Here is a 14704-nt window from a genome sequence, read left to right as displayed (position 1 = left end):
AGGTAGGAGAAATTCAGGTCCGTCAACCAGGTTCAGGGACCCACTACAGTTTGGAGACGCATCTAAATTCTTCTTCTTTGTTACAGTGCCTTGTGGGAAAGGAACCAGGTGTGCAGCAGGGTCGGGACCCCCAGAGACAGAGAAGAAGGCTGACCTCAGAAGGGCCAATTGGGGAACAGAGACATTCCCCCACCAATTGTTGAACTGTGTTATAAGCCTAAGCAAGGCTGTGGAAGGGAGACATTCCCCCCCAACACTTGAGGAACTGAGACATTCAGAACGGTCTTTTTTTCCAGGGGAAGAGCCATGCCACTGGCTTAGGAAGACCTACCTTTTATTAATTTAAACAGAATGTGTGGGACAGAGCTACGATTCTGACATTGGAACATTTGCTTTTTGACATCCCGAGTGCAACATTAGTAATGTTCGTTGAAGCAGGGAAACCCCTCTTAGAGAAAGGGCAAGATAAGGTTTTCTTTTCATTTTCTCACTTGAATAAATGTTTATGCCAACCACAATGACCCTCCGTGTTAGTCTCATCTGCACCCTTATACTAACCTCTCAGAGTTCCCCTGATTGCTATAACTAGGCTGAACTCCTAAAATCTGTCCACCAGGCCAGATTCAAGAAATCCATCTTGTGGCAGTTGCACTTATGTTTGGCTTCAATTGGTGTTGTGGTTTTACCATCAGTAGCCAAATGTGGCTATTTGGTGTCTATATGGGCACTGATGCATTTTTTTTCACTTCTCCTCCTGGCCATTTTGTTTTGAGGTCTGTTCGGACAATGAAGGAGGTCTAAGATGGCTAGTGGGTCGAGACTGGCTCACCTTGAGCCAAGCCCCACACCCTTGAGTGGTTTAATATGTGCTAGCCTCATTTTCTGCATCTGCCTTGCTCAATACCCAGAAGGGAATTGCCATAGCATTTCGGTGCTGAACTGCCCATATGGGCGAGACAAAGACTGATATGCAAATGGATATTTCCCATCTGTGAAAGATACAGTGAGCTAAAGTGTGCACTCTCGAGTGGGTACCTTCCCAAAGAACAGGTCAATGGGCCGTGTTCGTTCTCTCCGAGGGTCCCCTATGGACTATTTAATTCTCAATACCCATCCCGTGTGGGTGTAACTGTGTGTCACCATGTACATGTCTTGCTGCCAAAGCCTGTGTGTCTCTATCTGGAAACTGATTGGAGTGAAGGTGTAATCTAGGAGAAAACCTGTCGATTTCATGCCTCTTCTACTTTTGGCTTTATTCCATATATTTTCCATCTGTGTTAATTGCCTCTGACCTTTCTTTCCATTTATTTTTCATGAAAGTCCCTTATATTCCAAGTACTGAAACACTCCCAGTTTATTATCCCCCAGTTCCTGAGACCAACACTAGAGACACTGAAGTAGCAAGAAGTGGAATAGCGATCCAGGGCCAACTCCGGCATTATCCATGCAAGCCAACTGTAAATGAAATGCAACCTGCTTGGGGCTTATCTTTACCTTCCCCCAGGGTCTCCCTGATATTTCAGTAGGCGAACAGAGAGCAGTTTAACACATGCTGAAGGAAAGGAGCATATTAAATTCAAGTAACTAGTGTTTTGTGAGCAATGCATAACTCAACACCACCGCCTCCTCAGTTCTCATCCATACTGCAGATTAATCTTTCACAGTTTGTTACATTTGGGGAAGACACTGATTAGTGGGGAGAATTTGGATCAGAAGCAAGCTTAGTTAAGGTGTGAGAGGAAAGGAGGTTGTGATATAAAACGGGAGAGGTTTAGCGGGGTGGGTTAAATTGTGAGATGGGATTGAAATAATCACATTATAATAATCTCTTCATTAGGATTATTTCTTCAGGTTAGGTTCTGGTGAGTACACCTGTTAAATGGTTAAGCGAACACAAGGCGTGCAGTAGTACTGTACCTCTAGGAGACTCTCGCGCCTTCACCAATGCAGGTTTAGTAGTGTTGGACATGGAGATGACCCTAGCTCTGTAACCTGGTACGGGGAGGGCACAGGACAGAAACCAGTCTTAGACCTGCTATTAGATCAACCATGAAAGAGGTACTACAGGATTTGGGGTTCTACAGCCTAGCATATAGTGGTATCCCTAGTGGTGACATGCAAGGAGAAGCTAGATCGTTATCTTGGGAATCTACAATGATCATCTTTAAGTACCTTAGATCTACAGGAAAGTTGAAAACCATATTAAACAAGCCAGATTTATCATTGAGGCTTACCTAGGAGCGCAACATCATCTTGTTTAGTCTTCAGCAGATTTGAATAGCACCCACTACAATCAAATTCTGTATCAGTATTCTATGGTATTTGGGGGTAATTATCTTTTGGCCTGGGTAGGGTCGGCTTTCAGAAAAGAAATTGTCATTCATAAATAAAGGCAATAAAATTGAAGATCAGGCTGGAGGTGAATAAGTTACTTATCTTTGATAGTATTTCTGCTGGATAAGTTAATTCCTTCCACTGATTGCTCATCTTTGTAACCGGCTGAGGGCATGGTCAGGTGCAGAACAAAGTGATGCCCTTGGTGTTGTGATGAAGTCTGCTGCCAACTCTGATAACATTTAGTGGGGATGAACCAGGGGGCCAGTAGCTGACGCAGTTAATGCATAACGGGCGGTTCCCTTGGTCACCCTCCCTTTGTGCCCGTCTCTTGGCAGGAGGCAGACACAAGGCAAAATGAGGACTAGGTCCCTTTGAGGATGATGACTAAACACTGGGTGCTGAAATAACAGTGAATCAATAGATAACGGAGTGACACCATTTGTAAAGAACAATATTTCAAGCATTAAGGACATTGGGAATTTTATCAACACTGTTCCTTTAAAGGATCCGAGCCATTCAAGAACTAGGAATCGGACAGCAGTCCTTGTCGGCAGCGAACACCCGTGTAAACCTTCAGAAATTCAGCAAAGATTCCTACAGGAAACCGTCAGTGAGTCTGTTGACAGAAGAGGCACACAAAAAAAACCAGCACTCGCTTGGCGTGTCACCAAACCTGTAAAGCACTCGGTTGGTGAGAAAACTCAAAACATTAGAGTGTCACAAGTACACATCAGAAACAGACACTGCATTCTGCCAGCACAGATTTGGACAGCGCAAGCAGGGTAACGGCATCAGATTTAAAAGTGTTTTCACTCACTACCAGTATGTTAAGTGGAGGTGAGTTGATGGAACACCAGCTTAACAGCGAGGTTAGCTTACAAAAACACCACAAGGAGCCCAGGTTGCCAAAGAGAATTAATCATTTTTGAATTGTCGGACCAACCTTTTAAAGACCTAGTCCAGCCCAAAAATACCAATGCTTGCAAAGGTGCTTCTATCCAGCACAGCCAAATACATCCAGACACTCAGTCACAGCTACAGATGCAAACCCTACAGGGTTATATAAACACTGACCCTCAGTCAGTAAGTGGTGGTTTGAGTTAGCAGCTGGAGATAGGAACTTGAACTGGTGAAGGAGTAACTTTGGAGAAGGTTGGAGGATCTAGATTCTGAGCAAGACACAGAAGGTGGAAGGAGAGGTCCAGGAAGCAGGGAGCTGGAAAGGGCGACCAGTAAAATTGGAAGCAGCCCATGGAGCTGGAGCAGGATGCCAAGGCGGGTGAGAGCAACCAGAAGGCTTGTGCCCAAATGGGTGAGGTAAACAGGAAGACAGTGAGGCTTGAAAAGGTGAAGAGGTTGGGAAAGACTTGCAAAGTATTGCTAGCAAGGAGGGTGGTGCCCAAATAGGGTGAAGAAGGTGGCAGAGATTGTGGATATTTGATTGCTTAGAAAGATAATGCTCTCCAAATAAGTGAAAAAGGTGAGAAGGAGAAATTACTTACCGGTAATGTTCTTGCTATGGATTCTTTGGTAAATTCCTCATCTGATATCCCATCCAGCGCCAGCTGCTCTGAACATGTTTTGACAGGGGGCATTGTGAGGCTCAGTGCGGTCAGTCATGCCTGGACCGGGAAACTCCATGCCTTCGGATGGAACCTCAGTGGTATATATCACGTCCTTATACCCTCCACACCACAGTTACTTATCTTTTCCCCCAGGCTCAGCAGCCACGGGGAGGAATCCCAAAATATATATATATTTTTTTTTGGGTTAGGAACAGCCAATAATATGGAAAGCGAAAGGCCGACAGTATTCAAATGTGAATAACACAACTCTATTTTTGTTTTCTTAAACGCAGAGCATCACCAACCTTTCATGGACATTGCACAAGGAAAGTAGGAATTAAGAGCAAGAACCAGAGCACTTTCATAGCGGAGCAGGCTAGGAGGGTGATGAGGAATCTGCAGGAGAAGGATCCATAGAAAAAAACTTACCGATAAGTGATTTCTCCTTCAATGGATTGCATTCTCCCACAGATACCGCATCTGGGGGTGCAACCTGTGGAGCCTCTCCTCATCCTTAGATAGTGCTGCAGAGGGTAGAAAGCTGGTAGATCGATATTCTAGCGCAAGACACGGCACGTTCAGTCTGCGGTCCCCGGTCGAGGATTTCGGTGCGGTCACATGGAGACACTGGCGTCAACGAAGTACCGAGCCTTAGAGCCACAACAACCTTCTCGAACGCCTCGTGGTACTGGGTGTTTGGGGGTGTGCACAGGTTCGACCGCAGGAACTAAACGTCTGGGGGACGTGTCCAGTCCACTATCGTTGTGGAGGCCCTATGCCAGTTTCAGTAACCCCACCTGGTCTGTCGCGAAATCGGGTAACGGATCTAAGACTGCCCCCACCATTGGTTCAGACCAGAGGGGTATCTGGTCGCCCTCATGAAAAATCAACTGCATAGAGTCAAAGAAAACGTACCTCGAATCTGGTACGAAGGTTCGATCTTGCAGAGCTTCCACCAGTCGACGGGTTCTTGGCCCAAGGGTGCTGCTGATGGTATCAGATTAGGACTAGGTTTCTCCTTTGGGTTCTAACTCAAGGGCGGGCCGGCAGCGGTTGGTTTTGAAATCCACCTGCAGCATCGAGGCAGTACCCATACCAGCCGTGGCCTTCTCAAAGACTTTGTCATTTGACCCTTTAAAGTCTTCACACTCCTCCCTAGAAGCACCCTTTGCAAATTACAACTTAACCCTGTTGTCCGATGAATTGGAATTGAGTTTGCATTTTTTTTTGTGCGATGAGGAAAAGTGGTGAGGATCACTACGCGAATGCAAGCGTTTAGACTTCTTGTGACACCTTCCTTCTATATGTTTCTCAGGAGTAGGCAAAGAGCTGAGCTAAGGGGGCATAGTGCATTCCTTTAGTACGGAGATCGACGTCACATCTGTTGTCGAGTAGTGGCCCAGACGAATACAAGGGAGTCGTGAAAGACTGCTGAACAAGCCCCCTGTTGAAAATAATTCGGAGCAGCTGACGCTAGATGAATATCTATCAAGAAATCTGTGGGAGAATGCAATCCATTGAAATCGTCTGTTTAGTCGCCACCAGTCCTTTTCCTCAACTGCGAGAAGGCATGCCTCACTGGTCATCTTGCCTGAAAACAGTCATCCTGGCCACATAAAATCTTAGCGCACTCTTCGGGTTATGCCTGTGCAACCTCTCCTTTCTTGGTGGTGGGTAGAACACACTCAGTTCAATGTCCTGTAAGATGTGAAATCCTGGCACCACCTTAGGCAAAGAGATTGGACAGATTTCCAGTTAGGCTTTTCTCCTGAAGCATCACAAACATGATGATTTGTAGTAAAGAGCCTGCAGCTTGCTCACACGTCTCGCTGGAATGATGGCCACCAGAAGGCAGTCTTCAGGGTAAGCCACCTGATGGATCTGGAATGCATAGGCTCAAAATGAACCACCATCAAAAAGCTAAGAATCAAATTCAGGTCCCCAGCCAGGACTACAAAGGGCATTGGCAGAAACGTATTTACAAGGCCTTTCAGAAATTGGGCCATCACTGTGATCGAAAAGAAAGAACCATGATGCGGTGACCTCTTAAACAAGGACAAAGCTGCCAAATAACATTTGACCGTGCCTATCTGTAGGTCCGAAGAGGCCTAGGAAAGAAAAAATTCTATCACTGTGAGGGTGGGAAAGGAGATGGGGTCCCCATCACGATCCCTACACCACGCTTCAAACCTTCTCGACTGGCATGCATAAAGGGACCTAGTGGATGGCCTACATGCAGCCAGTATTAGCTCAAGCACCCCTTCAGAGAGGTCCCAAACATATCTCAGCCTCTCCATCACCAAGCATGCAGATTGAAAGACTCAGCCAGACCTTTCCTTGACTGCGAGAAGGCAATGAAAAGCTGGTCTTCACATCTGAAGTCTGCCGTTTCCGGACACAGTTGAGTGCCCTCTTTGCAATTTGTTGTCTAAAATTTCTCTGTTGAGATGCCACTTGTGCTCTTCGGGTAAGGGATCTCTGCTTAGCGAGTCTGCTAGAGAATTGCATTCCCCTGGAACGTGTTGACACTAGAAACATGTTCCGCTTGAGTGCTCACTTCCAAATTGTTCGGGCTAACCTGGACAGACTTGGAGAGTGTGTGCCTCCCTACTCGTTTATGTAAAACATGACAGTGGTGCTGTCGGTGAGGATTTATACTGTTAGATGCACTTGGAAGGTTTGTAGGGCCTTTAGCACTGCTAGCAGCTCCAAAAAGTGTATGTGATTCTGGGCTGCGATTTGTGTCCACAGGCCATGCACTGCATGGTGAAGGTAGTAGGCTACCCATCTGGAGAGAGATGCGTCTGTTGTAACAATCACTTGCACTGTAGGGTTGTGAAATGGTTTCCCTTTAACAGATTTTTTCCTTTGTCCACCAGCGTTGCGCTTGGGCTAGGGTTAGTGAAGAAAAAACTCTAGATCGTCTCACCGATCGCTTGCCTGAGACCACTGTTTCGCTAACCACTCTTGCATTGGGCACATGTGTAACCGTGCGTACGGAATCAGGTAAGTGCATGAAGCCATCATCCCAAGCAAGTGCATTGCTTTGCATGCGGTTATTTGGCGACCGGCTAAATACGGAGGTATTTGAAAGAGTCTTTTACTAGCCCCTCTACCATCTTTATGATAGCTCCTAAGAACTGTTTGGTTTTGCTTTGAACAAGACTATTTTATCTCATTGATTGAAAATCCCAGTTAGAGCAGAAGATTGATTGTTCTTTTGGTATTTTTCATTTATTTCTTTATTGTGTAACAGCCGTATTATACTACTTTTCACAAAACATAATGAAAAGTAAAAAGAACAATACAATCAATAACATTAATATTCATAAAAGAAAAAAAAACAAGAGAAAGGGAATTTGGAAATTTATTGGAAATAAAGAAAAAAAGGAAACCTAAAACACATTTTTCCTAAAAACCTTAGAACGGCAATAGACATCTATTATGACAGCTATTAATCTCTTAAAGAACACATTTGAGGATATCCAAATCTTATCGACAAAACCACCAAAATGTTTTTCTCAAACATCTCTAGTACCCATCACAGATAAAAAGATGATGTGTGGCCTGAATAACATTTCCATTACATAGGGAACAAATTGCTGTTTTAGGAATGTTATTATCATAGATCGATTAAATCTCTTTTTTCTTTTTGTTTTTTTTTCAATTCTTTATTTATTCATTTTAAGTGAACAGTAAACAAACAATTCCAATCAAACATTGCACAACTTTTAAAAGTAATATAATACATGTAGAGAAATATATAAGACTAATAGTTGTCCCAACAAGTACATATTCTTGAATCTATCCTAGATTTTCGCATAAGAGTCTAGCTTTCCCCGTCTCCTGTATACTACCTTCTCCATGCTAGCAAGGCAATTCATTTCTTCAATCGAATTAATACATTGCGGGGCATCTTGAGACTTCCAGCCTCTTAAAAGCATTTTCTTTGCAGATTGACGCCCCTCTGAATAGTAATTTTTTTTCTGACGAAGAAAGGGCCTCTAGTGAATCATCACCCCCTAAAACAATTGTTTGAAATCTAAGGTGATATCCAGATCAAGAACCCTCAAGCATATTGCACAGACATCATGCCAGAATCCACATACTCGTACACAATCCCAGAGCATATGCTCTAGACTGCCCACAGCTCCAACAAATATCAGAACCAAGCAAAACCTTTTTTCATTAGCCTTTTAGGGCTCCAGTATACTCAAATGAGGATCTTTATTTGTCTTGACCGTTCACTCAGACTCTCCTGTTCTTACAAGATTGAGTCTCAGTCTGAGAAATTCAGTTCTCATATAGGAATTTGGGAAATGGGCAGGATAGTTTGGTAGATTAGCACATGGTTTATCAAAGCTGGATAGTGAGCAAAATAGGTTGATCGCTCGCGCATCTGCTCAATGGTAAATATCCAATCTTTTTGCAGCAAAGCTTGTTTTACACGGAAGGGATTTTGGATAAGATCATCCATAGAACGATCACACTGCTCCAGCATTTGTCCAGCTTGATTGGACACATCTTGTAGAAATTGACTGGTTCCACTTTTAAGTTCTGCTGCTATGTCTGTGTAAAGAGAGCCTTTACTGGGAGACCATATTGACCTGCAAAGTTTTAGTATCTTCCAAGCGATATGAGATTTTAAGGAATTAACCATAATTCGTACCCTAATGATTCTATGGAATAGCTTGATGGAACATGGAAAATTGTTTTCCAAATTCTACCCTCCAAGCGCATCCAGTTTAATGTATAGGAGAAAGGTACTGTGTCAAGGCCATATAGTAGTGAAGGGATAACTTTTGCTTTATAAAATTTTATCAACGCCCATATGGAAAATTAGCAGTAGGTACTATATAGATCTTTTTCATCTACACGAATAGCAAAATGATCTTAAACTCAAGGTCCTGTTCCAGTACATTTTTGATGGTGACTGAGCTGAGTTTTATGCCTAAGTAAATGAGTTCTGTAGCTACAGGCACAGTCTGATCGTGAAGAGAAAAATGTAAATTACTGGAACACTTGCTGGGTCTCCGAATTACAATTTTTGCTTTAGAAAGATTCACTATTAGGTTATTTGACAGTGCATATGAAACAAATGCAGAGAGGAGACGTAATCCTTTAGGTGAGTAGTCGAGCTAGACCGCATCAGCATACGCGATCCAATTCTGGGGCTAGTCCATGATTGATGTTCTAGTGCTTTATTTAAGTCGGCTAGGTAAAGGTTGAAGAGGCATGCAGTAAGGATGCATCCTGGTCTTAAACCTCTTTCCAGGGGCACTTCTCCAGACAAGTCGCCAAGGGTATTAAATCTCACTAGAAGGGATGTACCCGTATGCAGGCCTCTTAATATAGATAAGCGGCCACTCGGAATACCCCAAAGATGTAATTGGCCCAAAGATGCTTCATGTTGACAGTATTGAAGGCTCTGGAGAGGTCCAGCCAAGCTCCATAAAGGATACACCCTTCTTTTTTGCTGCTGATTGGGAGAGTATTGACATGACTAGACCATTGAGAGAAGTAGAAAGGCATTTTCTAAAACCTATCTGCAATTTAAATAGGATGTTTTCTTTTAACATCCCATCTTCCAGACGTTCAAGTAGAATTGCTGCAAAAGTCTTCCTATCTGCATCCAAAAAGGCGATAGGGCGGTAGTTGGAAGGATCAGACCGATCACCCTTTTTGTAGATGGGTATCACAGTAGAGAGGGAGTGTGGATGATTTCAATACTCTAGCAAAAACAAACTTCATCTAGGTTACGCGCTCACATCTGTTTTGACAAATAGTGGTGTTTTTACCTAGACTTCTCTAATAATTATTAAGGGAGGTGTGTATGCTTTACCTGACTCTGTTTTAACTTGCTTTTGATTTAGAGTGCTAGTGTATTTCCTAAAGTGTGTTCTAAATAAATAATTATATACTTTTGATACAAAGCTCTGGTCAGTGTTTGTTTGCTCTACTGTGTTTTTGGCCCTATTGTGCATGCTCTTTATACGGCCCTACTCATCTTGAGAGAAGACTGACTGCTCAGCCCCAGCTACCAGGTAAATCTGGGTGGTGCGGACTGCTACCAATTGGGTTTACTGCTTACTCCTGTAGTCTTAATCTTTTTGCAGTGTTCCCTAAGGGAACTGCACAGGATTCTGCCTAACAGCATGCGAGGGGACCTGTAGTGGGTGGTCATTGCTTTGGTGGGGTGGAGCCTCCTCTGGAGGAGGATCTGCCTCTACTTCTGGACCTTCTGTGCGCCCTTTGAAAATTTAGTTGGGAGGACTGCCCCTTAGAGGAAGCCCGAGATTAATTTTGCCTGCCTTGGTTGTAGTTTGAGGACCGCTGGGAGTTTTGTCCTCTAAAACTGTGTATTATACCCGCCTATCTGCACAAAGGGTTTGTTTGTGAGTTGTCCGAGGGATTTCAGGGTGTCCTACTCCTCTTAGCACTCAGTGCAACCTCGACCGCTTGACCAAATATGGCGTTAGGCTCAATTGGCATATTTAAAAGGGCGGCTTGGGTTTCAAGCTTGAAACCTTATTGGCGTAACCATGCATGGCGTTTGATGAGGGTACCTTCAGCTACTATCCGGCCTGCATGGTCTGCTGCATCCAGATTGTTTTTGAGGATGCAGCTTGCCACCAGTTTACAGTCGGCTACAATTTGTAAAAGCTGTGGCTTTAGGTGTTTTGGGACCTAGTCAATCGGTTGTGATATTTTGTTCCAGTTGTGGCAAATACAACTTGCGAGTAGCGTAGTGTTGTTAACTTTCCTCACTTTACAAGCAGCAGAGGAAGCTACTTTCCTGCCTAGGGTGTACATCTTTTTGCTCTCCTTGTCAGGAGGGGCTTCAGCCGAGGCTAAAGGTGTGCCCGCTCTTTTCCTTGTGGTGGTGACCATGAGAGAGTCAGGCTTTAGCTGCCCCCTGATGTACAATGGGTCAGAAGGGGCCATTTCAGATTGGGTGTAAGTAGCGAAGGCTGAATCCGCCGTTGGAAAGAGTGGAGCAGTGGAATAAACTGTGCTGCAGATCTGTGCCTCCTGGGTATCGATTTTAAAGTGGTCTGCAGCTTATAAAAGAAGATTATACTGCAGCTGGTTGTTTACAGGGGAATAGCCACTGGTTGGTGTTAGGGAGAATTCTCATAAATGGCTGATTTCCCTTACCTAATGAGTCCCTCAGCAGCTTTGCTGGATTTCTAGGATTTATTTTTTTCACCTGGTAAGAGTGTGAGCCTTTTTCCCACTCTTACATGTGTTTTGCTGTGTGGGTTTTTACTTTGTGTGTGATCTTGACCACTGGAGCCTCACCTACTCCATGGCCTCATATTTTCATGTGCGTTACACAGCACCTTCAGTGCAGTGACACAGGGTTGTCTTTGAGACTTCCCACTGACTCCATTTTTTTGGGGATGACTGGATGACTACTGTCCCCCAGAAAAGGTAAAGTTGCCATTAACTTTATTTTAGTCACTTTAAACCACAGACCCAGTACACCCCATCTTACATGGAGTATTGGAAAGGGTTAACTCTTATCCCTTTTTGTCGGTCTCTCTTGGAGTATTGTTTCGCTCCCTTTACATCAAGACTTGGATGGTGGCACTGGTAACTACCCTAACCTTTATACCGCGGTTATCTTAAATAACGATGGTATTGTTTTAGGCTATTATATTAGCCACGAACATAAACCCGCTTGACCAAATACATTTTATTTTGGCTCCGGCTGGGTTTATTTGCCATTTCTTTTTGTTCAAGTCTTTCTCGTGTTTTTCTCTACACGCCAAACCGGGGATGATTCCTTTGTTTGCCGTCTTTTCGCGGGCTTCTGCACAGAAGCCCTCCTTAAGGCGCCTGAAAGTCTAGGTAGGCAGGATGTGAGGGAGGGATCTTCGGACCCCTGCCATGGGTTCCCTTGGTAACTCAAGTCGCATTCCTGTTTGATTGGCTGAGGGGAGTGTCTTTGCCAGGACAGCCACCCTGCTGTGTGATTGACAGCCAGGCTGTATGAATGGGGGAAACTGCATAAAAAGCAGGTCTCTGGGACTGGAAAGGCAGAGTCGCCACTGGAACGAAAGAACCAATTAAGAGCTGATGGAAGAGGAGCCCTACGTCGTCTGAACCGCCCGGCGAAGCCCTGCTGCAGGTCCGAATCTTCAGAATCTGACGACAGAAGATCCTCCAGGAAACTACTTCTTCCTTTGAGCTGGTGGGACCAACCAGTACGCCCAAACTGCAAGCAAGGACCCCTCCTCTGGTCGAATTCGCTGTACAGAGGTACAGTGGGCCGGATAGCCAGAAAGGTCGGACCCTGCTTGGGTTTTAAGGAGCACACCTTTTATTTGTTGCTTTGCTCTGCTGCTGGTTTCTTCCCTGGGTAGTGCAGGACCCTCCAGTCTTCCTACTTCCGGTCAGTCCGACAGTTGCTTCAGGAACCGTGCGCCTGCAGGAACTACCAGGAATGTTCGCCTCAGCTACAGCTTCCTCTCTGTTTTAAGGTGCTGTGCAATCCGGTTGATCATTTCATTCAACCGCGGTGAAAGTGTTTGAAATCTTTCTCCAATCCGAGGGCTTGTCCTTCACTTCTCTTTGAACAAACTTTTCTATCAACCAACCTCGTCCGGAAACCATGAAAACAAACTTTACCGTGAACTACCCTGAACTTTGTGTGCTTGATCAAAAGACTTTTGACCCATTGACTTTGGCCTTAAGCCTTTTCTACCTGATTCTATCACTGTAGTTCCTCTTGTTCAATTGCCCTGAGTACTTACCTGTTGGTTTGATTTAATTTCTAATAACTTTTTCTTTCCCTCCTTTTTTAAATTGCTGGAGTGCCATTTTGCTCCCACTTCATTTGTTAACTTGTCTGGAATTTAAGGGACATGGTGTGGTGTATGAAGAGTTATTTTTAGACTGCTTATAATAGTGTAATGTCATACAACTGAAGAGTGAAATAAAATGTATATTCTTCTAATTGAAAACCATGAGTCAGTGTTTGCCTGAATCATAGCAATTGCTGTCCTTTGTTTAACTATCTGATACTGCTCACTTACTCTTGAGATAAGCCTGGCTGCTCATCCATCGCTACCACTTTAACTGTTTAGTACAGGCTTGTACCAAAGGTGAAATTGTACTGTCACTTGTAGTCTTAATTGTGTGTTGTGTTCCCAAAGGGTACTGCATATAATTCTGCCTAACAGTTGGTCAGCATGGTCTGGGGATTGGATGATGTATACATCGTCATCATCTTCATAGTATTGATGTGCATCCTCCATGTCCCCTTGGTCTCCTAACGAGCCACGGTCTTGGGAGCCTTGAGTGTCTTAATAGTATAGGTCATGGGACACGTCCTGATAGTTAGATACTAGTTTGTGTTCGGTCCAGGTGGGCTCTTTTGGAGTCAGGATGCTTGTTAGCTGCTTCGACCTTGAGGGGGCCCCTGGAGGTTGGTAAGTTGATCTGGGTGTTGATCCCACCATCAACACAAGACATTTTCTCATAAACCTATCAAACTGTTCCAGGGTCCATTGGGAGGAGCTTGGTAACACATTGGGAGTAGGTGCAGGCAAAGGTTTTGGAGCAGGCAGCTGTTTGTGGTGCATTGCCCCTGAAAGGGTGTCTCTAGGGGCAGAGTATTCCTTTTCCCTTGAAAACGGGTGATTTTGAGGGTAGCAGCGTCGAAAAATGTGTAGTTTTTCAACGACTTTAATTTAAGGAGGGTGTCCGAGACATGTTTTTTTAATTAGTTCAGTCATTTTTGAATTTTTAGCAGGGGCTGTTGAAGCTTTTTTCGACGCATGTTCACCGGAACCTGAGGACTTTCCTGATTTGCTTGCAGTGTCGGAAACTGACTTTGGCATCTGCTTCGGGGGCCTGTCAAGTGGGGAACGCGACGACCAGAGAATAGGGATTTTTAGGACCTTCCCTTCGACAACGCGTGTGGCTTGTTGGTCGACGACATGCAGGAATCCATCAGGTCCCGATCGCCCTCATTGTCACTTAGGATGCTGATGCTGCCATTCCTGGTGGCTTCTTCGACGTCCCTGGCGGCCTGGGCCTGCATGGAGTGGTGGGCCCAGCATTTAGTTTACCGGTCCTTTAATGTTTTGGCCGAACCAGTCTGCAGGACTTGTACTGTTTTTTGGAATGATCCCTAGGGAGGCAAAGGTTACACACACTGTGAATCCATCCATAGAAACTTCCTGTTACAGGAAGGACAGAATTTAAATGGTGTGTTTTCAGTAGCATGGAAGGATGGCAGCCTGGCAGAATAAAAGGAAGTATAGGGGAATAGGCATTCTCTAAATAATATAGATCATGACCTCCCCCCACTCTCGCTACTGTACAAGGCCGGGGCCCGCTGGGGACTAGGTAAGCAGCAGACAAAGTACGTCGAGACAGGTCATTGTCGATAGATGGACTTGTCCTCGAAAGCCAATGCCGGAGATCTTGCAGTGTACAGTCATTGAAAGGACAGAAAGAAAGTCTAATTTTACACTTTGTAAAAGTAATGGCGTTAGCCAGAAAAAGAAACTCCGCAAATTGCGTCCAACTAAAAAAAAACAATCTGAGGACCTCGACATGTGAAAGACCATGGGTACACTGGACATCACACTAGGGATAGTATCACTGGCAGGCCCGTCGACGTCCCCTTTGGAGTTTCGAAAAAAAAAAAAAATGTAATACTCTGCGGCTACCACTAGATGTCGTCCTATGCATAGCATGTGATCTAAGTAGATCAACACGCCTCAGAAATAGCCTTACACTCATGGGCAGGGCAAAATCACACACATCATAGACCTAAACAATGGTTT

At 44.5% G+C, this 14704-nt stretch overlaps 1 protein-coding gene across 10 annotated transcripts in view; it reads right to left on the bottom strand.

The window, feature by feature from the left end:
• The window catches only part of SBF1 (SET binding factor 1), a 2512102-nt gene that overhangs the window by 716975 nt on the left and 1780423 nt on the right, over positions 1 to 14704 (bottom strand). For 5 of the 10 annotated variants that reach the window (XM_069629502.1, XM_069629506.1, XM_069629504.1 and 2 more), the window contains one exon: positions 1918 to 1992. The exons of the other annotated variants lie outside the window; for them this stretch is intronic. In XM_069629502.1, coding sequence (XP_069485603.1) covers positions 1918 to 1992 — 75 coding nt within the window. The remainder of the gene's footprint in view (positions 1 to 1917; positions 1993 to 14704) is intronic. 10 annotated transcript variants of the gene reach the window in all.

The sequence above is a fragment of the Ambystoma mexicanum genome, chromosome 12 (assembly GCF_040938575.1).
Source record: "Ambystoma mexicanum isolate Mex_15411 chromosome 12, UKY_AmexF1_1, whole genome shotgun sequence".
Taxonomy (NCBI): Eukaryota; Metazoa; Chordata; class Amphibia; order Caudata; family Ambystomatidae; genus Ambystoma; species Ambystoma mexicanum.
This window is presented reverse-complemented; position numbering and strand designations above follow the sequence as displayed.